Below are 25,257 nucleotides of genomic sequence, written 5' to 3'. Positions count from 1 at the left end.
TGCTCACGGCACAAAATGCTCCTCAACGGTTGCAGCAACGTGACCCAGTTGAGTGGGTTTGCTTGTTCATCCCCTCAGGCTTTTGAGACAATCCCCTTTGCTATATTCGGAGCCCGGAACCGGACACCTGAGTCCATGGACTGAGGGCAGCACTATTTTATGAGGCGAAACAGCAGAGGCAGAGGCCATCCTCCAACTCGGAGCCCCGGGGCATGTCTGCCACCCTCTAGATGTACAGAAATACATTCACCCGTGACATGCACTCGTCTGCTCCACCAGGGTGCGTGCACACGTCCTGTGGGCCTGGCACGGTTTAAGCCATGGGGCTGCATCTATGAGCAGAAACAGACGAAATCCCTGTGTTCACTAGTGAGGGCTGGGGGTCGGGACCATGTGGTGAGTCACGAGAATGCATGTTAGGAATTAAAACAAAGTGTGTGTGGGGGGATAGGGGGGCAGGGTATGCTGGGGAAGGCTGGGGCTGCCATTGTAAAGAGGGTGATCAAAACCTGTCACCGAGGAGTCGTCTTCCAGCCAAGACCTGAAGACAGCAGAGGAGCAAAGCACGAGACATCCTAGAAACGAGTGCTGGGCAGGGGCATACTTAGCATGAGGCCAGTGGGCTGGACCGAGGGGGTGGGGGAGAGGAGGGCCAGAGCAGCTTCGGGGGGACGGCCTGCGGGACATTGTGGAACCCAGGCTTCACTCTGGGAGATCTGAGAGATGAGAGGGAGCTTGGTCTGATTTAGGTTTTAAAATATCTGGGCGCCTGCTGGGAACAGACTGACACGGTGGGGGTGTGGGAGGGGCAGGATGGAAACGGAAAGGCCTGTCAGGAGAGATGACGACAGCCTGAGCCAGGACGGCCATGGCCAAGGGGGTGCGAAGTGGCCAGATTCCAGGGCCCTTGGTCCGTGTCCTGCCGTTCCCTGGCACGCGCAAGACTGTGGAGCAGTCTCTGTGGGGAAGACCTGGAGTTCGTTCTGGACTGGCAGCTGCCCACCAGACATCGGGCTGTAGGTGGTGAGTAAGCTGGTGGCTGTGCAAGTCCAGGGCTTCTGCGCCGCTCGGAGGAAAGATTTCCATGTGGGTTTGCACCCTCGGCCCCTGCAGTTTCTTCTGATGAGAAGCCCCATCTTACGCTCACCCATCATGCAAACTCCTACTCATTCCTGAGCTCCAGGCCTGAGGTCACCTCCTCCATGAAGCCTTCTACACGTCTCCCAGTTCTGAGCATGCATCTCTGCTTCCAAAGCAGCCTGCACTGTGGCCTGCAGAGTTCTTTCCTCACACTGGCTAATAGCAGGTAAGGGACTAAAGTGGCTGTGCTCCTACCGTGTGCACGTAGCACAGCACAGCATAGTGGCCACTTAGTGAACCCTAAAGTCCAGGCCTTTTACCCACATTGTCTCATAACCAGCTCTGCGGTAGGTACTATATTACCCCCACTTTACGCATGAGTGAACCGAGGCAGAGAGACAGATATTCCAGGTTGTATGATGTGCCCAGAGTGACACAACCAATTAGCGGATGAGGCAGGATTTGATTCCTGGTCTCTCATTCCTAATCCTGGGTGCTCCCCAGTATGTCCTAGCACCTGGCACTCAGTTGGCACTGAAATAGTTGCTGAGTGAAGAGGAGGTGGTCAGGAAATGTGAATGGAACAGCGAATGGTCTGTTGAATAAAATGGACCCTCAGGCCCCTGGAGGCCTGTTGTGAACAGTCCCAAGGTCTGTTCTGAGGACTCCGAGCATCCAGCCCCAGGCCTCCCCCACGGTGCGTCTGACCCGGCCTGGGCTTCCCACTCTTCAACCGTCCGCCCCAGAACCCCCGCCCCAGCTCTCACCAGGCCAGTAAGGAGGTCAAGTAGTCAGGCGTGGTGGGGTCCGGGCTGAGGGGAGGGGACGTCACGAATGCCGCCGCCTTGGCCCAGTTCTTGCTCCAGTAATGGGTGCCGTCCGTCCCCAGGCTGGCAGCAATGGGCTCTCCAAAAACGAGGGGGCCTTGTGGGACAAACACAAACACGTGGTTAAGAGTGAATGGTCTCTCAAGGGAGAGGCTGATGCACAGAAGTAGAGGATCTCTGAGCCCTGAGAATGAGACTGGCCAGAGGCAATGAATCGTCCACGCTTCTCCCAGGCTGCACCACACCCCCGCCCCCAGAGACCCCCCAGCCCCCAGGCACTCAGCACCAGCTGACTCGCTCAGCAAGCTTTTGGTCATTAACGCTGTTAGTACTGGGGTAGGACTATTATCTCCTTTTATAGACTGGTCAACTGAGGCACAGAGACATGACCTGCTGTCTGTTTGGGTTCTGCCAGAAGCAGATCTTCGAGTAAGGACCCAAGTTCAAGTGTTATATTTGGGAGGTGATTCCAGGATACACTGGTTTGTGACTGAGGAAGTGACATGGGAGACAAGAAAAGGTGAGTTATCGAGTCGCAGCTGTAAGCACCTGCAGCTCAGTGCATGGGGACGTCTAGGAGACTGTGACATGCCTCAGAGGCGTCCCACTCCCAGGACCGGGGGCTGGGCTGCACATCAACCCCCTGTTTCCCCAGCATCCATTTTCCAGAAACTCCACCCTCCTTCTGGGGGGGGGGGGCAGATGTGCTTCTGCCAGAACAAAAGCCCAGAGGCAGAGTCTCAGGGCTTCCCAGTAACAATCTCTGCATGAAAGACAAATAGGGGGGATATGGCCCACAGTACTGCGGCCACGCCAAGGCCACCAGCCCAAGTGGGAGGCGGACTTTGGGCTCTGGAGCAGTGGTCCAGTAGTGCGTTTTGCATCTGCGCCATCTGAGACAGCAGCCACCAGACACATGTGGCTCTTGAGCATGTGAAATGTGGCTCGTGTCACTGAACAACGAACTTAAATATTGCATCTAATTTTACTTGAAATTGAAATGGAAATAGCCAACATGTGGCAAGTGGCCCCCTTAAGTCTAGGGCCTGCATGCTCGACTCCCCTGCACACCAGCTACTGCTCCCACACGCCTGTAACTTCCCTGAGCCTCAGTTTCCTTATCTCTAAAATGGACCTAAACCTAAGTGAGCTGTGCTCTACCAGAGCACTCCCTATAAAATCCTGTTAATGGTCAGCTTTCCCTTAAAAAGACTAAAACAAGGTCATTGGGGCTAAAGCCACTTCCAATATGGCAGCCACCTTGAAGCACTTGAAGTTGGGGTTGGTCTGAACTGAGATGTACTCACTGTAAGTGTGAAATACACACTGGATTTTGATGACAATGCAGAAAAAAGAATGCATAATACCTAATATTTTTTATATTGATTACATGTTTTGAATATATTTGGTTCAATGAAATATATTATCAACTTTTTGTTAAATAGAGCTTGTAACACTTCCCATATAGGGTTCCTGTGAGAATCAGGAACGTAATGTACATGGAGTCTGGTGGACGCTCAGTAATGGTGGTTGTTTGTTTCTACCTGGCCTTCTCTACCCACCCACTGCCTCACAAGACTCAGTGCACGGGGCTGGTTTTGTCTGGGTGGTGAGTGTCCTTGCTGAATGTCCACCATGGAAAGGATTCTGGCTGCTATCTTTGTGTAACGAGCACTGCCCACTTCCTCCATCCGTGCTCCTCTCCCCGACTTTGGGAAGGAAGGCTGCTCTGGGCATCTTTCTTCGTTCTTGGTCTGCTGGGGGTTGGGGACTGTGGACCTCACTGTCAAGGCCTGGGGACGACACCCGGTCCCTCCTCTGAGTCTCCTGCTGAGAAGCCACCAGGCCAGTCGAGTACACCCAGCTGAGGCCTCAGCCCGCAGCCCTTGGTGAGGCAGGCAGCCTGGCACGGCGGGCCCCACTTGAGAGATGAGGCAGCCATGACAGGAAGTGAATGGCTGACATGGAGCTGGGAAGGGACTCCTGGGGACCCACCAAGGACTCTGCCAGCCGAGCACTTCACGTCCATGAGCCCAGCAGGTCTGTTTAGAGCGGAGGCAATGGAAGCTCCAAGAGGTTAAGTAGCGCATCCGTCTTAGAGCTGGGCAGCTGACTTCCTGGACTGTACGCCCCTGATGTCCAGCACAGGGGCTGCCCCCAGACCCTCTGGCTCTGGAAAAATACCTTCCTCCTTCTCCACCTGCAGCCGAGACTCTGTGTGGGCCCCACGGTGGACCCTGGGTGCAGGCACCCACCATGGGGCCCGAGACAGGGGGCCCAGGATGACGTGCCCAGGGAGAGGGCCGGAAAGAGGGCAGCAGGGTCCAAGAGCTGATGCAGCCCCAGCTCCCTCACTAACCTGATGTGAAACCCAGGAGAGACTGTTAATGTCCACAAAGCTCTTTAAAACACTGTCTCTTCCGACCCCAGATAAACGCCCCAGCTACAAAGGAGGCTCCAACACAACTTCCCCAAGGTTACTCATGGCACATGGCACCCAGGAATCAAACCTAAAACCAAACGCACATTTCATATTCCACCATCTCATCCTCCCCTTTCAAAATGTGCAGCAGGCCCGTGGGGCTACAGGCGGTGTGTCTGCCCGGGCAGCAGCCCCACCAGCGAACCGGAACCTGCTGGGCACCCCCTTCTCAGGGCTGCGTACCTCTCTTCCTGGCCAGGGTGATGATGTCTGCAGCGCTCTTGCTCATCACCTTGGTGATGTACACGGGGCAGTTGATCCGGCCGGCAATGGTGATGGCCCGGAACACGGCCTCGGCCTCCAGCTGGGGACACACACCCACGGGTCACAGGAGGGAGGGCAGGGGGGCAGCCAACACCCACCCCGAGTTCCCTGAATTAGAGCCCTTCCACTTCCCTTAAGTAAGTGCGATCAGAGGGAAATCTACTGCACTGAAGGAGATTTTTAAAAAAGGCAGGAAACATTGTCAACATGGATTTGGTTAGAAGGTTGGAAGGCAGAATTATGTTCTTACACTGCTTGGGGTATTCTGCATGTAGAAGGGGACACACTAGGCAGAATAAGGCACCAAAACGCCTATGAAATGGTCCGTGACATAAATGAACGCATGTGTCTGCTGTTCATTCATTCATTCATCAGGTGAAACTGCCTGCTGTTGGGTTTGGTCTCTGCCCCTGGAGACCAGAGCCTCCTGAACAAAAGGACCAGTTATGTTTTGTATTGTTTTGTTCTTAACGTAGAGTCTGGTGACGCCCCACACATGGTCCTGCTGCCCGTGGCTGGCACTGGAGGCAACGTCCACATGACATAAAGGTTGTGAACACTGTCACTGGGTCCGTCCTAATCTCACCGGGGCCCAGGAGCAACCAGCCGGGGCCGTGGCGCTCACACGCGGAGCACGGGGCTCGATGGGCTGCCCTGGGGGAGGAGCCAACTCTGTGCTGTGTCCCGGGGCCAGGCCCACAGCGGGGGCCCGGGAGACCGTTCGCGGTTTGATGAGGACATCAGGAAAGATCCTCAATGCCAGGGCGCCCGTCCTGCTCCATGCCCAACCTGCTTGCCTTTCTCGGTGCCCCCTACACACACGTGCACGCGCACACACACAGGCACACACACACACTCTGCCACTCCCAAGGGAATTCATCATTTCAGGTCTCGGGAACAGTGGGCAGCATGCAGGGGCAGGAGCAGCTGTTTCGTAGGCGTTAGGCCTGGGACACGTGGCTCCACTTCCCTATTACCTAATACAAAAAGTCCTTGGGAAGGAGCCCTGTCCAGTTTGCACACTGAAGTGTCCCCAGGGCCTTGGTGTGAAGTTTCTGGCCCTGGAGGCAGAGCCTCTCCTGGTTCCTCCGATTGGCCTGCAGCCCCCCAGGGCTCCGAGTCGGAGGGCAGATCGGGGAGGACCATGTGCTGGTTGGCTTGGTGGGGGGACGGGGGCAGATGGGGCTCTGGCGGGGCTGTTCCCGCTGGACCAGCACCGTGAGCCCCACAAGGTCAGTCCCAGCAAGTGCAGGCGCTTTACCTCCTCAGGTCTGCTCAGCGCGTGGCCTTCCGGGCCCGTGATGCCCATCGCTAAGATACGCTTTTGTTCCTACAAGAACAAGGAGTCAGCTGTCGTGGAACAGCAGGGCCAACACCGGCCGGTCCTCCAACCCCGTTAGACAGACGGGCAGCTGGGGCCAGGGCGTGCGTGAGTGGTCTGCAGGGTCGAACTTGGGCTGGGGGCCACCCAGTGTCCCCTGCTCCCTCCACCTCACCTGCCCTCCTTCCCCACCTCTGCAGCCCTGGATATCGACCCCCACGCCTGCTCTCTGTGCAATCCCCTGGGACCAGCCAGAGGAAGCAGGGGGAGAAGAAATGAGCTACAAAGACCACTCCCATCCTCCCAGTGCCTGAGCCTCTGCTGCACGGCTGTCCTTGGGAAGGACACTGGTCTTGGTGTTGCATGGATGTGGGCGTCCGCTGCAGGACTGACCATCTCTGTGACCTGGACGATAGATCAAGCCTCAGTCTTCTCTTCTTCAGATGGGGGACAACAGTGCCCGCGCCCCAGGGTTGCCATAGTGATTCAATGAGGCAGCGTGTGTGAGACGCCTGCACAGCACCTCATGTGGAGTCAGACCTCGTCACTTGGCAGCCAGCCCTCATTACCTCCACTAGTTCCCTCTTCCTGGTACCTGCTTTGCTAGGAGGAAACCTCCACTCCTCAAGTTGATCATATGACCTTGAAATGGTTCCCTGAGCTAATGACCCAGATTCAAATCCAAGATTTTCTCACCCCAGGAATGCTTTAATTTCTCAAAAAAAAAAAATCACAATTCCCACCACATCTATGGTTATTAACCTTGAGCTTATGATAGGAACATAAACTGGAAATAATTTCAAGGTCTAATGGTGGAGGTGGAGCTAAGTAAACAGCGGAATAATTTCAGCGACGGAAGACGATGTTTACAAGCATTTTTGCAAACTGTTTGCAAAACGATTTTATGATGTGGAGAGCTCTTTGTGCAAGATTGTTTAAACGTCAGTTACTACTTCTGTTGGAAGGAAGGTAGGAAAAGGGAGAAAGGAAGGGGAAGAAGGGAGGGAGGACGAAAATGACACAATGGGACGAAAGCACAAATCACAGAAAGACTGGAGCAGGGTTTTTAGTTAAAGATCAAGCACTGAACGCCTGCACGATTTTCGCTCCGTTTTGAAACGCCACCAACGTGACAGAAAAGGTACACAAAAGCCAAGAGAATGCAGAGAAGACAACAGAAACAAAATTTCGGAGGCTGAAAAGCAGAAGTGCAGAGGTAACAGACTTATGGGAGCCGAGAGAACGAAATATTAAGTTGGCCGTGAGGAAAGTTAAGAAGGCCCTGAGGCAAAGCTTAAGAACTGGGGGCTCCAAACGGGTCTTCTCACACACCGCTGCTGGGGTGGAAGTTAGTACCTCCTGAAAAACTGTTTAGCAGTAATTACTAAAGCTAACAGTGCATGTCCATCCCCCAGGAATTCTGCTCCTAGAGACAAACTAGCAAAAATAGGAACATATGTTTAGCAAAACACTGAACCAGAACATTCACAGAAGTTTTATATGTAATAGCCCCAAGTTCGAAACTATCGAAATACCCACCATCTGGAGAAGAAACGGTGATATAGTCATGCAGTAGAATTCTACATGGCTGTGAAAAAAAAAAAAGCTATGGCTTCGTGTAACAATGGGGATGAATCCCACACACCTGGTACTGAGCAAAGAAAGCCAGACGAACGAGCACGTACTGTATGGCTCCATTTTTATGACGCTCAAAACCAGACAAAACTGAGATGTGTGTGGTAGGTGACTTCTAAGAGACTCCCCCGTCTCCTCATGGATTACACCAGGTACCAAACCGTCCAAGGTTCACAGGGCAGGCAGGTTACCCACTCTGTACAGATGAGCAAACTAAGACACTCAAGACCACATGGATGGCAAAAGGCCTCACTGCAGATGGTATGTCCTTGCCTTGGCCCTTCACTGCCTAGTCACCTCACTACTCAATGCCTACACCCCCTTCTGTCGTGCCCTTTACAAGGAGGAGCAGGCTGGGGTGCAAGGGGTGGAAATGCACACCACTCACCTGAGCTATCAAATCTCCGTTTTCCGCGTGGACCAAGATCACAGCTCCCAGCCCCTTAAGGAAGGTGAAGGCTTCATAGAGCTAAGGAGGGGTAAACGGGGACCGGGAGAGACAAAATATCAAGCAGGAGCATTTGCAAAGACTGCCCTTCTGTTCATACCGTCAGCCACTCCCAGCCCCTGCAGAAGCAGCACGCCGCTCCAACAGTATCAACGGGAGGTCTTGTTCACCAAGGAAGGCCTGAGAGAGGCTCTTCCCTTCACCTTGACCCCCTCCAGATCTGAAAGCAGGAGGCCGGGGTGGGGCAGAAGTGATCAAAGTCACACCATGCAGGATGGGACCCTCTGTCCCGGTGCCATCCAGACCTTCTGCTTTCCCGTTGGATGTGCTCCCCTGCAGTGCCTGTTGATGGTGACAACTGGTGCTCAGAAGTCGATTTTGGTTCTACTGAAATGGTGTAACTAAACCTGCTAAGTCTGCACTGTAGCCACCCACATACCTCGGGAGATGTGTATGTCCTTACAATTGTAACCCGTGTCATCTGATGGACCACAGTGGGGTGGGGGAACACGTTCTCCAGTCATTCCAATTCTCAGATAATATACACCTGTCCAGCATCACCTGACTTAGCCAGCGCAGGCCCTGCCCCTGCCCCACGCCCTCTTCCCACCCGTGAGGGATCTGATCGACGTTTGCACCTGCTGCGGACCAAAGCCACCGTGTCCCTCTCCAGGGGCTTTCAAATCTTAACTGTTCTTCCTGTGTGCAAGACAACACCCACCCCCCCCACCGCCCCTCGAATGTGTGCTTTGAGATGTAGACGCAGGCGAGGGAGGCACTGGCGGGCATAAAGCACCTTCAAGGACCTACATCCAAAGTCCGCTCAGCTCCATCTATTAACCAGGGCTTTGGCGGGACAGACATTAGAATGAAACAGGTGACCCCCAATTATGCCGGAGTGCCACGTGCTACTTCGTCCATGACGCGGCACGCCTTCTCCGCGTTGTGATGCCTTCTGATGATTACAGTGAAGGCCTTCGGGGCATCTTGGAGTGAGAATTTCTATAACGCCAAGTGTTTATTTGGAAAGGTAGGACATGTGCTCCTCCCCCTGCACATCAAACGCCATGATGCTAATGATTAGGAGCTTATTAACACCCACGTGGCACCGCTGTGTGCCAGGCACTGTCCTAGAGCGCTACGTGTACTCAGTCACTTAATCTTCCCACAACCTCTGTGAGGCAGGTGCTATTATAAGCCTAAAGCACAGAGAGGTTAGGAGAGCCGCCCCAGGATGCACAGCAAGGCCAGGGTTTGCAGCCAAGCAGTCTGGCTCTGGCATCCACGCCCTTCACCGCCACACTGTCCCACCTTTTTAATAAGCAGCAGGCAGGACAACGGTAACAACACCAGACCAGGAGTCCCAGGGCTGTAAGGCCAGGTGCCCAATAAATAGTGACCCCGAACCTGTACAGCTTAGAGCATCAGCTTCCTTAGCTCATTTCATCCACATAACAACTGTTTGACGTTGGCAGGGCCAGACATGATGACATCTTCCAGATGAGAAAACTGAGAAAGGAGGTGACTTGCTATTGGTTTGAGGGACAGCCAGGGAGCTCCTCCAGGGTCAGACCTCACTGGATCGCCTCTGAACTGGCCTGAGGCCGGAACCACCTTGGGAGTTTTCGAGAGGTACCGATTCCCGAGCCCTACCTCCAAGTGTGAGTGATGGGATCTAAGAGTCTTTTTAATGAGCCCATTAGGTGATGCTGAAGATGGCCAGGTTTGGGACGCACTATGCAAAAGACCCGTTGTTCCACCCCACTCGTCGCCGGAAAGGAATGGGGGCCCAGGAGCGGCGATGACTGGCCCGAGATCACACAGCAGTCTAGTGTCAGAAGCAGGACGTGAGCCCAGCGCTCTCCCCTGCCAGGTCTGACAGGTCCCCTGCCCTGTGCTGCCTCGCCTGGCAGAGCTGGCCCATTCCTGCCCAGGGAGGACGGGAGGTGTGCAGGATGACCTACCTGGCTATCAGACATTTGGTAGAGATCCTTATAGGCCATGTAGACTTGGAAGGAATTGACACCTGTGTCAGGACACAAAGAGAACAGAAAAATGCACTTCAGTAAAAGAAGCATGTCTTGGGAGGCCGGTTGGCTCAGATGGTTAGAGCGCGGCACTCATAACACCAACGTCACCGGTTCGATTCCCACATGGGTCAGGGCACTGTGCCCTCCACCACTAGACTGAAAACAATGACTTGATTTGGAGCTGATGGGTCCTGGGAAAACACACTGCTCCCCAATAAACATTGAAAAAAAAAAAAGCATATCTTTCCTGTAAAAGTTGATGATCACAGTAGAGTGGTGACCACCAGGATAGAAGGGTGCCATCGGAATTCCGTGGGGGCACCTAGCCCAGCCTGGTGGTATGAGCAAGGGTCAAAGGAGGAAGGTCACACCTAAACTGAATCTGAAGGGGGAGGCGGAGGGGGGGGAGGAGGGGAAGAGGGGAGGGGGAGCCATGCGGCTGAGAGGGAGGGGCGTGCAGGCGCACGGACAGTAGGCTCCTAAAAGCACATGAGGTGTGCAGGTACTCGAAAGTGTCCGGTGGCTGAAGCAAAGGGAACACATGCTTTTAAAAAAATCCCCTGTATTTTTTTTATCATAATGAAATACCAATAACAAAATTCACCATCACAACCACTTTAAAGTGCACAAGTCAGTGGTGTTTAGTGCACTCACTATGTTGTGCAGCCATCACCTCTACCTAGTAGAGCATATGCTTTTAAAGGGACTGACATGATCAGATGTTTTGTCTCAGACTATCCTGGAAGCAGAATGGAGGCTGGGCGAGCAGAATAGCAGGAGAAATGGAGACAGGCAGGAGGAGGCTGAAGGCAACCTGGACAGGTGAGCTGAGGCTCTGAGCCAGGGCAGGAGCTGCAATGATGACAGGGAGGGATTCAAAAGGCCGAACTGAGAGCACTTAATGGGCTGTACTGACGAGCCAGCATGGAGCGGGGAAGGCAGGGAGGGCAACTCCCTAATTCACCTACAAGCGGCTTGAGCACAGGGACCACAGCTTACATATTATTTCATCTTGCTCACCCATAACATGTGCCATGCAATTGTTGATGGACTCAGGAAACATTTGGCTAAGCAGATGAAGAATTTAAGGCAGAAGGATTAAATGGCATCGAGACTTCTTTTATACTAAGCAATAGTGAAGACAAGCCAAAAATCTTTTTTTGGGTAGAAAATCTTGGCAACAAAAATTTCCTTTCCCAAAAGAGCAGGAAAAATGAAAAGAAAAAAATTTCATAGATTAACATAAAAGTATCAGTTTCAAATTAACCAAGTAGGCTTAAATAAAAATAATAGGACAACTGGTATTATATTCCTTGTAAACATAAACCCTTTTTTAAATACAAAAACTCAGCATTTAGACATAGATAAAAGATCAAGGGGGAAACAGGTAAAACCAAAGTGACAGGTAAATTCATAGCCTTAAAATGCATCTTTTTTTTTTTTTTTTTTTTGAAGGGATGGGGAAGAGTAAGCTTCCATGATAAGAAATTTTAAAAGAAGAAAATGAAAATTCACTAGAAATTAGAAGTAAACAATACAAATAAAAGCAGAAAGAATAAGAAAACACAGTAGAATTGGTAAAAACACCCTAAAACCAGTACTTGGGGTGGGTGGGTAGGGTAAAGCTATCTCAGATTAAAAACTTCTGTAAAAAATCATGACAGATTACACATTATAAATGGAAGTTAATTCTTAAAAACTCAAAATAAAAAGCAAACAACCAACATGGTAAACACATCTGCAACACGTTAAACAGAAGTTTAAAAATACCTCTTATTTAAAACACCAGACAGTGGTTACTTTTGGGGGGAGAAGGGAGGTGTGTCAGGGACCAGGAAGCTGGGGTGGCTGGCAAAGTTTGATTTCTTGCCTGAGTGGGGGAACCTCATAATAATTCATAAAGCCACATTTTCGTTCCATGTGGTTTTTCTGTACCTGTTTTCTGTCAAGAAGATTAAACTAAAAGCAAAGACGCAAAAACTGCCAAAGGCAAGCAGTATGTTTAAATAACTGAAGAAAATAATGGCTAACTAATAAAGATAAAGAAAAGATTTATACTTCGGGCGTCAAAGTAATGCAAATGAAAACCTCAGTATTGTACCACATTTCATATGTTGCCAAATGCTAGAGAATGTGCATCAAAATGAGTCTCTCACACAGCAAGGGACAGTGAAAACTGGCGCAAGCAATTTGCGAATGTTTGGAAAACCAGTTGAACACCATGTATCAAGAGTCATATAAATGTTTCCATCACTCTACTAGCACTAGAGCTTTGGGAAATACAGGAGGCTCTGGTACACACAAAACCTCCCAAGTTCACGAATGCCACTCAAGGAGGTTCCACGGAACATCAGTCTAAAGGATTATACTGAACACCTATTGGGTTGTCAACTCATTCTTAATACCCTCCAGTTTTCAGTTCTTTCTGGCATTTTCTAGTAACTGCCCTCGTCCCTATCTACCCCTTAGCCTTGGAAGTGGCCATGTTCATACACTGTGGTCCCAGACCACAGATGGTTAGTCCAGAGCTGGGCACCTGACAGATGAGAAGCTGAGCCAGCAGGAGGGACTGAGTCCAGGTGACAGCAAAGGATACCTGGCTGGTCTCTGAACTAGAGATGTCCCCTCAGATAGAGGGCAGGATGTTCGATTCCACCAAAGGAACCGTGGAAGTAGAGAATGCAGGTGGAGGGTGACAGGGAGGTCAGAGCTGGCAAACTCAGAGGAGAACTTGGATGAGATGGGAGATGCGCTGGCACGGGGATCCTTGGATACAGGTCTCCAACACTCTGCAAATCTGCTCGTCTCACTTCAGCCAGGCTCTAGACGGGCTCTGCTGTCGGCAGCCAACACAGGGACGCTGACATCTGTATCAGCGAAGAAAGACCGGATTCATCCACAGTAAACAGGTGTCTTCACTGCAGGGCTTCTGAAGACTTTCACAGGATGATGTGCACTGAGAATACTCAAGAACAGAGTCAACAGTGGGCACTTCCCAAACTTGCTGGACCCCAAAAGCCCTTTCTCATGCGATACTTGTTATCTCGCTCATTAGATATTGACTGAGGGCTTACTATGTACAAGCACCATTCTAGAAGCTAGAGATACAAGGTAGGAAGGATCCCTGTCTCTATTCTACCAGGAATAAGCAAACAAATAGATAAGATCACTTCATGCAGAGATAGGAGCTAGGAAGCCATTACACGAGCTGCTAAATTTTTAAAGTTGCACAGAAGTCTTGCAGAGACTCCCATCAGGAGGCAGAGTCTATTCCAGTCCTTGAATGTGGGTTGGACCCGAGACTTGCTCTGGCCAACAGAATGAAACAGAAGTAGCCGTGTGTCACACGTTCCAAGCCTCGGCCAGCATCAAGGGGCCTGCAGCTCACTCTCCCTCTGGGGACCACAGTGAAAAGAAGCTCACGACAGCCTGCTGGGGAATAGATCATGCAGAGAGGTGTCCTAGCGGCCCCTGCCATCCCAGCTCAGGCCTGAGGCATGAACAAGCCAGCAGAATGGTCCAGCTGAGCCCAAACCAACACAGCTCTCCAGAGTGTGTGTGAGCAAATAAACAATTGCAGTTTTTCAGTAGCTGTGAGAAAATACACACAATTTGCCACCTGAAACCACTGTTAAGTGCACAGTTCAGGGGCATCAAGTACATTCACACTGTGGTGCCACCATCACCACCATCATCTCCAGAGCGCTTCCTCTTGGCAAAGCGGAAACTCCCCATTCTCCCTTCCCAGCTGCTGGAACCCGTCAGTCTACCCTCTCTCTCTGAATCGGACTCTTCTAGGCACACGGAGTGTGATCATACAGCGTTTGTGCCTTTGTGACCGGCTCATCTCATGGAGCATGGCGTCCTCAAGGCTCATCCCCAGTTGTAGCGGGGGTTAGAATTTCCTTCCTTTTTATGAATAATAATCCACTGTGTGGATGGACCACATTTTGCTTATCCATCCACTCTCCGGGGGGACATCTGGGTTGTTTCCTTCTTTTAGCTGGAGAACTGACACCGAGCCCAGCCGGTGGGGCTCGTGCTGGGGATAGGGGGCCAGCGAGGTGACTTGTCCAACGTCACACCAAGAAGAGCAAGGGCAGGATTCGACCCCAGGCAGCCCGACTGCAGGGATCTTTCTATGTTCTGCTGCTCCCTGTGTTACGTGACAAGTCGTTTCACCGTGCGCTTGTGTGAGAGACAGAGAGAATGGTGAAGCAGCCCAATTTCAGAAGATGACACCACGGTAAAGACAGAGCCCGCAGCTCACCAATCCGGTGCAAGTGTGGCTGCTGCCACCTGGCCTGTGCTCCAGAAGTCCCCTCTTCACCATCACTCCCCACCACCACCACCTCCACCAGCCCCCACACAGGCGGAGGGCAGGGAGCACCCAATGTCCACGTCTAGCTCTTTGCCCTAGAGAAATATTTGCACCAGCAAGCACAGGTATCCTCGCAGAGCTGTCCTTTCCCCCACAGCACTGTGTGGAATAGCAAACAATTGGAAACAGCCTGTAGTGGGTGCTGTGATGAGCCCCAAGGTCCCCCTCCAGGAATGAAGGATTCGCCCCTCCCCCGCTGCTGGGAGAGCAGCAGGCAGGAGACCCTCAACAGTCAGCGTTATTGAGCCTCCCGCATGAAGACATCAGCCTAGCTCGAGGTCCCGCCCCTTCCCAGAAGGGCCGCACCCAATGCCTGGTTGACTGGAGCATGAAGTCCCCTGGCGCTTGTCCTTCCTTAGGAGAAATCTAAAGGGTGGCCAGGTTTCAGAGTGCCCTGTGGCCACTCCTGCTTTCTCTGGGTCGCTCCTGACGTCAGTCCGTGGGAGGCAGGATAAAGATGTCCTGAAGATGTCCTCTCTCTAACCCCCAGAACCTGTGAATATGTTCCCTCCCAGGCAAAGGGACTCCACAGAAGGGATGAGATTCCCAACCCTGAGCCGGGAAAGCATCCTGGATTTTCTGGGTGGGCCCAATGCAATCACCAGACTCAGAGAAAGAGATGTGAAGAGGGAAGCAGAGGCTGGAAGGATTCAGGGCCGTGGGCCAAGGGATTCACGCAGCCGTCAGAGCTGGAAAAGTCCAGACAAGGCTTCTGCCTGGAGCCTCCAGAAGGAACACGCCCGCCAACACTGACTTTAGCCCATAAGACCCATTCTGGACTTCTGACCTCTAGAAATGTCGTTTGTGTTACTTTAAACCAAAAGGTGGGTGGTGTTTCAGGAGCAGCAGGAAACTAATACACACTCACTTCCTGCAGGCCAATCTCTGCTCCAGAGTTTGCTCCCTGGGCATCCTGACAAGAGTTTTTATAAAAATTTGCCAACACAATACCTCCATAAAAACTGAATCCTGGAAGTCTTATGAGAAATGAAATGTGTGCTGACACGGGATGATAATAAATTACTAACTAAGAATCTAGAATCCAGACCACAGGCCAGACTGCTCTAAGCACGTGACATATATCCTCTCATTTGATCTTCAAAACAACCTTTTTATTACCTACACCTTCCAGATGGGGAAACTGAGGTAGATACGCTGAGTAATTGTCCCAAGGTCACAAAGTTGCTAAGTGGAGGAGTCTGGTTGTCCGTGACATTTTATTGAGTGAAAGAAAAGCATACTGCAGAATACTATGCATATTATAGTTACACTTATGTAAAACTTATGCATATGTGAGTTTGCATACACGTATATAAATAGGATATATATATATATATATTCAAAGGTTGTGTATATACACACACAAATAGGATAAATGCCTGGAAAGACAAACACCAAATGATCACTTCTTCAGATATTTTCATATTGTTTCAATAAACATGTACTAATTCTGAAAATTAAAGAGCATTTTACAATACAGGCTAGATACTTAAAACCCGTAAATTCACCTAAAAACTCCACCAAGTCTCTTCCTTGCAAGTTTCTAGTCAAGGGAAGAAAACAGCTCTCTGCCCTCCTCCAGGACAACACAGTGACAATGACCCCCCAAGTCCCCTCCCTGGCAGAGCACACTCCCATGATGGCTTATAGCCCCGGTGTTCCACCCCGATCCGCTCTCCATGTCCACATCCATAGTTAGGCTGTTTAAATGGACTTGGTGAAGCCCCTAGTAACATGGACAAATACTTGCTCAGGATTTACCCTTAAGTGAGGAAAGCGGGATAAAGTCGTTCCCTTATCCGGGAGGGAAATGTTCCAAGACCGCCAGTGGATGCCGGACACCGCACATGGTACCAAACCCTATGTGTACTTTCTTCCTATACATACTTAGGATAAAGTTTAATTTATAAACCAGGCACAGTAAGAGATTACCTAATAATAGAACAGAACCATTATAACAGTCTACTGTAACAAAAGTTATGTGGCTGTGGCCTCTCTGCTCATGTCTCCCACCCACAAATCTAATACCTTTTCCATCTTATCTAAGCACTTACCACAGTGTGGCTGTAACTTTCACAGTTTGAAGTGTGACCGCAAAACTAGCATGAATTTCTTTTTGTCTCTTCACAATTTCATGGGCAGAAGATTCATTTTTTCCTGTAGATCTTAAGAAACTTCAGCATATGTGGTCACACAATTAAGTTCGCAAACTCATCCTAGAAAAAGTGCTCCATACCTCACTGCTGAATATCACTATGGTGACCTTCGAAGTACTCCCCTTAGGAAGCTATGCAGCCACGCCAGTGCCTAGTCCACCCTTCAAAGCAATTGTGGAACTCTTTTTCTGGAATGGCCATCAGAGCTGTCATCGTATTACCCCTGATGTCTTCAATGTCATCAAAATGTCTTCCTTTCAGTATTTCCTTTATCTTCAGGTAAAGAAAGAAGTCATTGGGGGCCAGATCAGGTGAGTAGGGAGCGTGTTCCAATACAGTTATTTGTTTACTGGCTAAAAACTCCCTCACAGACAGTGCTGTGTGAGCTGGTGCATTGTCGTGATGCAACAGCCATGAATTGTTGGCGAAAAGTTCAGGTCGTCTAACTTTTTCATGCAGGCTTTTCAGCACTTTCAAATAGTAAACTTGGTTAACTGTTTGTCCAGTTGGTACGAAATCATAATGAATAATCCCTCTGGTATCAAAAAAGTTAGCAACATCGTCGCAACAAGTTCGCAAACTTAATTGTCAGGCATTGTTTGATTTCTTTCCTTATTAAGTCAAGAACTGCCACCTTTTCCCTTAAAGGAAGCACTTTACAGATTCCCTGCCCACATCCGAATTGTCAATATCACCACTCTTGCACTTTGGGGCCAGTAAGTAAAATAAGGGTGACTTGACCACAAGCACTGCGATTCCAGTGACAGTCAATCTGACATCTAAGATGGGCCCTAAGTGACTAATAGGCAGGGAGCATATACTGCGTGGAGACGCTGGACAAAGGGTGGTTCATATCCCAGGCTGGACAGGGGAATGGCCTGAGATTTCATCCTGCTTCGCAGAATGGCACACAATTGAAAACTTATAAATTGTTTATTTCTGGAATTGCCCCTTTAATATTTTCGGACTCCAGGTGACTGCCAATAACTGAAACTGTGGAAAGTGAAACCGTGGGTGGGGAGGGCTACTGTACAAAATTGTAAAGTCCCTTGGCTTATGATTCTGTAAAAACAAAGAGTGTGAGTCCCAGCCCCTGCAATGGAGGCACTGCTGATGCCTTCTTGGTAAGGAGGCTCAGACCCACGAAAAATCCACATACAATTGGACATTCATATAAGGAAAGACCTACACAAAATGTTTAACGCCATCAGCAATTAAAGAACTGCAATGTGCAGTGGTAGGCTGACTCTCACCCATCCAATGAGCAAGGGTTTTGTAGCAACAATCACACCTAATGGTGTGAACACGAAGGGAGCAAGACACGTGGGTGTGCAAGTGCGTGCACCTTCCCGGAAAGCAACCTGGTACTAAGTGTCATGATCTTGGAAAACGTTAAAGACTTGACCTCACAATTTCACTTCTGGAAATCTAAGGACATAATTGGAAATACAAACTAATGTTTATCTACCAAGATGTTCACCATATCACGATTTACAGTAAAGCAAACAGAAAACCTAAGTGCCCAATAAAAAGAAAATAGCTAAGCAAATTAACCGTAGCATTGTACATTACGAGCCATTAAAAAGTTATTAATGAATAATAATTACTCATAAAATGTGAAGTGAAAAGAGAAGGGCTCCAAATAACTGCTGTCATATAATTTATAAGGAGAAACTTGTCTAAATACACAGGGGGTGGAAGGGAATAATATTTAATATTAATCGTAAGCGGCAGCTGGGGACAGGCCCAGAGGAAAACCACAATTTTTTCCTTTCCTCGATTTTCTGTCCTTTTTGCATTGTGGTAATGATACTTTTATAACGAGAACACATGGCATATATTTTTCTAAAATGGAAAACATCCCCTAGCTCTCCTTGAAACATCACATTCATTTGAGGCTGCCTCCGGAACCCCTTCCAGACTGACCACTGGCGCATGGTTCTCCCTGTGCTCTTCTTCTTTCCTTCCCTGTATCTATAGTTCGATTTACCTCCATCTCATAGAATACACACTGTGAAGGGTCTACACTGTTCAGACACCTGGTGTGAGCCCAACAGAGGGGAGCCGGAACGGAATACAGAGATGTACAGACACAATCCCCTCCCACATGGAACTCAGAGTTTAATGGAAGGGCCAGACAGACAAGGGTCCTGTAACCCAAGAACAATGCAAAAGGAGCCCCAAAAGAGGCCCACGTACACTGCTGTGGGTGTTCAAGGGACGAAGCGGTTCTGATTTGGGGAAACGCACAGGTCAGAACTGAGCTGGGTAGCAGAGTAGACGATTTCCTGGCAGATGGGACAGCATGAGCAAAGGCCCAGTGGCATCGCAGGTTTTAGGAGATGGCATCCAGGACAAGAAGTACCCAGATGAGCTTATAGCAGAGAAAGAAAAGCGAGGCTAGATCAGTGAAGGCCTTATGTGCCAGGATAAGGAGACCGGGGTTTCTTCTATGACCCGGGAACACCTCCAAAGGGCCTGAAGGGGAGAAAGACAGACTCCATAAATCGGGTCCTGTTTTTCCACTGTTTATGTGGCAGTATGCAGTTCATAATTAGGCTCATAGCAGATGCAGACAAAGGGATTTTTATCTCCACACAATCAGATCCACCAAAGAAAAAGGAATTCCAGAACTGTGCCCCGATTCTGGGGCTTTAACTGACCTTTGTCCTGCACCAGCACCTCCAGCTCCTCTCGAATGCCATCGTACCAGCTTGTGATGTCCACATGGAGGGAGTAGTCACAGCAGGATTTGGTGTCAGCTGCTTCATGCCATTTCTCAAAGGCGGTCAGGAGGCTGGACCCAGGTTCAGGGACCACATGGTCAACTGGGTCAGAAAAATATGCATCAACATTCCAAGATCCTTAGGATGCAAGTTATTCCAATGGTAGCCTCTTCACCACCATCATCACCATCACCACCACCACCACCATTAGCATCATCATCATCACCATGATCATCACCACCACCACCATCATCACCATCACCATCATCATCATCACCATCACCACCATCATCATCATCACCACCACCATCATCACCATGATCACCACCACCATCACCACCACCATCACCATCGCCACCATCACCACCACCACCATCACCATCACCATCATCATCACCATCACCATCACCATCATCATCACCATTACTACCATCACCACCACCACCACCACCATCACCACCACCACCATCATCACCACCACCATCGCCATCACCATCATCACCACCACCACCATCATCACCACCACCACCACCATCACCACCATTATCACCATCACCACCACCATCACCATCACCACCACCATCATCACCATCACCACCACCATCATCACCATCACCACCATCACCATCACCACCACCATCATCACCATCACCATCATCAGCAGCATCACCACCACCATCATCACACCACCACCACCACCATCACCACCATCCCACCACCATTATCATCATCACCACTATCATCACCATCACCCCATCACCATGACTTCCATCAAGATCAACACTGTCATCATCGCTATCATCACTCCCATCATCATTGTCAATATTGCCATCATTGTCACCATCATTATCATAATCATCAGCAGTGACACTGTCACCACCATCTTTAGTCATCATCACCACCATCACCATCATTATTGTTATTGTCATCTTCTGCATCATCATCATCATCATCATCACAGCTATTTATCGAATGTTTCCTATATGTCAGATACTGCCACAAAGACTTTACATAAATTATCTCATTAAATGCTCACAACCATCCGGTGACATGAATATCCCCATTTTCAGATGAAGAAACTGAGGCTCAAAGAGGGTAAGGAACTTGTCCAAGGTCACACAGCTAGTAAGTGGTGGGGAGAGATCCCCACAGAATCCTGTTAGCTGTAGAGTCTGAACTCTTTTCCACTAGTCCACACTGCCTCTGTTGGGGACTATTTGTTATGCAGCAGTGCTGACTAATACAACATTTCCCAGCTGTGTAACCTTGACAAGGAGCCTCTACTCCCCCATGTCTCATAATAATACCTATGTCACTGGTTCTAAAACTTTAGCTTTCTGCATACTATGTTCAGGAATTGTTTGCTTCATCTCCCTATAATCTATATCATTCTTTACTTAATACTTTTCTTAATTCAATTCAGTTTCTAAAACTCTAAATTCTGACTTCATTCTCAACCTAAGCAGCAACATCCATGATGCACTAGTTATTTTATTTCAATATGCATTAAAATAATTTAAAACTTTTAATGTCTATATTGCCTCTAAAATCATTTTGAGCACCACCAGTGGCACATATAACATACTGGTGTTTATGGTAGGGCTGTAGTGACAATTACATGAAATGGTACACCAAGCAACGTGCATGGTGTACACGGAGCACTTGTGTATTGCTGATGATACTGGTGATAAAGTCACAGTTATGTCCCTAAGGCAGGGGTACAACTCACTGATCATCGTGGTCCCGCCTGCCAGCGCTGCCTTGGTCCCTTGGAAGAAGTCATCAGCGGCAGTCATCCCCTGGGAGGGCTTCTGCAGGTACGTGTTGACATCAATACCTCCGGGAATAACCATCCGCCCATTGGCTTCAATTGTCTTCACTCCACCAGGAACAATTAAGTTCTCTCCTATTTGTCTGTAGACAAACAACAGAGACAGCTTTGGTTCTTAAAAGAAAAAGAAGATGGCAGCCACCTGTGCAGCTTCAGTTCCATTAGATAAACATTTCTGAGCCAGGTCCTATGCAGGGCACTGAGCTGACAGAGGTAACTCAGGCAGGTCTCTGCCCTCAAGGGGCTCATGGCCTAATAAGGAGCACATAGGCTGACGGTTACAATCCAGTGCAGCAAAGCAGATGGGGAGCATGAGATGGGCTGCTTCACCAGCTTGGTTATCTGGGAAGACTTCCAGGGGGAGGTGGCAGCAGAGCTGAATCCAGTGATTCAGAGGTGAGACCAGTATCTCCATCAAGTGGCAAAGGGTCCTCTGAACAGCCCATCACTCCAGAGTACTTCACACACTTTTAGCAACAGCCTCGGGGATAGAGAGGTGAGTATTTGCAGAATGAAAAGTCCCCTTAGCTCTGCAAGCGTTCAGAAACACTGCTATGGGCTAAACTGTGACCCCCAAATCCCTATGTTGAAGTCCTAACCCCAGGACCTCAGAATGTGACTATATTTGGAGATGGGGCCTTTAAAGAAATAATTAAGCTAAAAGGAGGCCCTTAGGGTGGGGCCCTAATCCAACAGGACTGGTATCCTTACAAGACGAGGCTGAGAAACCAGAAGTGTGTGTGCACGGAAAGCCATGTGAGGACACAGTGAGGAGAGGGCTGTCGACAGGCCAAGGAGAGAGATTTCAGCAGAAACCAGCTCTGCTAGCACAGCGTGGACCTCCAGCCTCCAGGCTGTGAGAAATCAATGTTTAAACCGCCCAGCCTGGGTATCCTATTATGGCGGCTTGAGCAGACCAGCGTCTGGATGTCACAAGAGGTCTGGAGAGGGAGCTGAAGAGACGAAAGTGAGGGAAGACGTCAGCCCCAATACGTGTCTTGGAGCACCAAGGCTCTGTCTGGCAGCCAAACACTGCTTTCTCTCCTGGCCCCCTCAACCCAATTCTGGAAATTCTGGGCAGGTAGAAGAAAAAGCTATGAATTCGGTGAGAGGTGCTAGGTTGAAATTCCTGCCTTGCCACTAACGGGTTCTGTAATGTGGGGCAGAGATGTAACCTGTCTGCCTGCCATTCCCGTAAGATAAAGACCAGCGTGTGAATTTCACAGCCGCTGGGCTGCATGAGCGCTGTGGCAGAGAGCCTGGCACACGGGATGGGCACTCAATCAACGCTAGTCCCTTCTCCATCAGTATTTGAACTTCCCCAAATCTCTCCATCCCTGATATTCCCAGGAACATGGCACAGTCATTCTGGAACAGAGCGCCAGCCTTCCATTCCCTCCACGGCCAGCAGTCTAGGGAGACTGGCTTCTTAAAAGGCATATTTGGTCAACCCACTTTATCAGTCCGTCTTCTAAGTAGACATCGGAATAGAAGGACTGGTCATCGTTGATGATTCGTCCACCTTTGATGAGGAGTCGGTCACTCTGAAAAGCCAAGCAAAGTATGAAGTGTCATTCGGGAAAGGCTAGGAATTCTTTTTTTCTTTTTGACTTTTAAATAAAATTATTCAAGTATTTTCAAAAGTAAAACATGGCATAACAAAGCAAGACCCTATCTTGGCAAAGTTCACGCTCTCCCTTGCTTTGGGTCTCTGCTCAGTGGCACCGACCTGAGAGCCCTCCCCTTGCCTGCCCTGTTTGGAAAACCACACACCACTGCCCTGCCAGCAGATGCCACACCCATTGCCCACTTTATGACTATGTGGTACTTATTATAGTATGTCTGACATACTATACATTTACATGTTTGTCTAAAATGTGTCTTACCCGACTGACATCAGAGCTGTGGCACATTACACCACTGGCTGAGTCAGGCACACGTCCGAGAGGACAAATTGCATACGCGTTGATGTGGATGGATGGCACCAACTAGAGTGGTGCCCTGCAGCTGTCCCTACGAAACTGTTAGCTCCACGGGGGCAGAGATTTCACCTGTTTTTTCACTGCTGCATCTCCGATACCTTGACTACACCCTGGCTGGCTGGCTGAGTGGCTGAGTGGATGGATGGGTGGGCAGATGGACAGACGGACAGATGGGTGGGTGGGTGGGTGGATGGGTGGACATATGGATGGATGGACAAGTGGATGGATGAGTGGCTGAGTAGATGGATGGGTGGATGAGTGGGTAGGTGGATGAGTGGGTAGGTGGATGAGTAGGTAGGTGGATGGGTGGATGCATGGATGCAAAGACAGATGGAAGGATGAATCAGCACATCCTGTTCCCCAGGAGCAAGGTCTCTGGAGGAAGGGGCTTCAACCTCAATCACTCTCAGGACCAATACCTGCCTCTTATCCCTAAGCTAGAAGCCAGCCAGGACGTGTGCACCCCAGGGAGGGCACCCTCTGGAGGATGCTGCAGGACCAAAGAAAGAGTAGGTATGAGCTCTGTGTATCCAGAAGCAGAGACAATCCGGTGTGCAGGTTCCCCCGGCCCCAGAAAGCAGGAAAATGTGCGTCATCGGCAGGCGGCACATGGCTTCCTGAACACGGCCTCCTACAGGCAGCCGTCTGCCTTGCGCACTCAACAGCGGGCTTTGCAGGCTCCGCCTGGAAGGTGGTACTCAGTGTGCTGTGAGCCAGAAGGTCAGCCCCGCCCTGCTGGTGTAGTTTGGGTTCAAGGCCACCCCTCCCCAACTACCACCAGCTGCTGTGTGAAGCACTGCCAGGAGTCCACATTCCCGGTGTCCTCAGGTGCCAGTATTTCTCTTAAAAAGCCCACAATAAGGCAAGAGCTGATGTGACTTTTTCATTTTTTCCCCTTAAAATTAGTAGTGCTTATGCCTGTTAATTAGCATTTTCAAAGTCATGTCCCTTGGAACTCTAGTTCAGAGCGGTTTTAGTAGATGTTATCCCAAAGGGGGAGTCCCAGGTGTCGTGAGTTTAGAAAATTCTGGGTTAAACAGAAGCAGAAATGATCTTTATGACAGGAATTCCCAGATCCTTTACTCTGCTAACGTGCAATGTGAATATTCACGAGGGGAACTAAGCTTACATATTTTCCAAACTTAGATCCTTTTGTGAAAAATTTGACAAGGAGACTTTTCCACAGGAGACACCTGTGGAAGTGTGCTTTCCTGGAGTGGTGAGCTACACGCCTGGAAAGGTCTGACCTGACCTCAGGTGGAGATGGGGCTGAGACACGGGGTTACCTCCCACATTCTCATAACTAACAAGGGAACGGATTAGACCCAGGGTTTCCTAACTTCCTCTCCAGCATCTGTCCATCAAACACATTTCTGTCACGTTTCTAAACATTTTCACACCCTAGAATCCATGACATTCCATCCTCTGTTTCAATTTAGGAAAAAAACGAGGTCTGTGATCCAAGGACCCAACTCTCTAGGGCTCCCTTTCTTCATGCAGGAAATGCAAATGGGGAAACTCACAGAACTGTTTGCCATAAAAAAGTCAATTTTATGGGACATAATTTAAAGAATTTAACAAAATAAAAGTCACACATTTAACAGAAAAGTATTAATACCCTACCTCTCACAGATAACCGTGAGGAGTAAACATAACATACATGAACAGTGACGTGCTCTGTATAGAAATCACTGTTTAAATACTTTAAAGACAATAAAATATCTAACTAGAAATTCAACAGAAATCCCACAGCCCAGGTATGCCAGAGACTGCCAGTTCATTCCACAGCGATGGTGGTGACCTAAAGTGAACTCCGCTCCCCAGGGCTCGTGTCCTTGGATCAGTGTTGTGGAAGAACAGAATGTCCAGAGTCAGACAGACGCAGGTTCCAATCCTGGACCACTTATTGTCCATGCGACTTAATCGCTCCTAGCCTCGGTTTGCTCATCTATAAAATGGGGACAAGTGTCCCTGTCCCATAGGATGGCTGGGAGAACCCCAGGGAGTATGTACCCAAAGTGCTTAGCACAGGCGTGGCACGTGTGAATCGTGGGTAGAGTTACACATTGCTTATTCTTTGTCATTTTCTGTAGC

General features: G+C 49.6%; 1 protein-coding gene across 3 annotated transcripts in view; it reads right to left on the bottom strand.

Annotated features, from left to right (window-relative positions):
* Positions 1-25,257, bottom strand: part of CRMP1 (collapsin response mediator protein 1) — a 50,627-nt gene that overhangs the window by 8,492 nt on the left and 16,878 nt on the right. For all 3 annotated transcript variants that reach the window (XM_074321132.1, XM_074321138.1, XM_074321141.1), the window contains exons 2-9: positions 22,637-22,725; positions 21,080-21,264; positions 19,288-19,452; positions 10,022-10,083; positions 7,998-8,078; positions 5,915-5,983; positions 4,573-4,693; positions 1,848-2,004 (exon numbers count right to left, since the gene is read on the bottom strand). In XM_074321132.1, the coding sequence (XP_074177233.1) occupies positions 1,848-2,004; positions 4,573-4,693; positions 5,915-5,983; positions 7,998-8,078; positions 10,022-10,083; positions 19,288-19,452; positions 21,080-21,264; positions 22,637-22,725 (929 nt within the window). The remainder of the gene's footprint in view (positions 1-1,847; positions 2,005-4,572; positions 4,694-5,914; positions 5,984-7,997; positions 8,079-10,021; positions 10,084-19,287; positions 19,453-21,079; positions 21,265-22,636; positions 22,726-25,257) is intronic.

Source organism: Rhinolophus sinicus, linkage group LG02 (assembly GCF_036562045.2).
Source record: "Rhinolophus sinicus isolate RSC01 linkage group LG02, ASM3656204v1, whole genome shotgun sequence".
Taxonomy (NCBI): Eukaryota; Metazoa; Chordata; class Mammalia; order Chiroptera; family Rhinolophidae; genus Rhinolophus; species Rhinolophus sinicus.
This window is presented reverse-complemented; position numbering and strand designations above follow the sequence as displayed.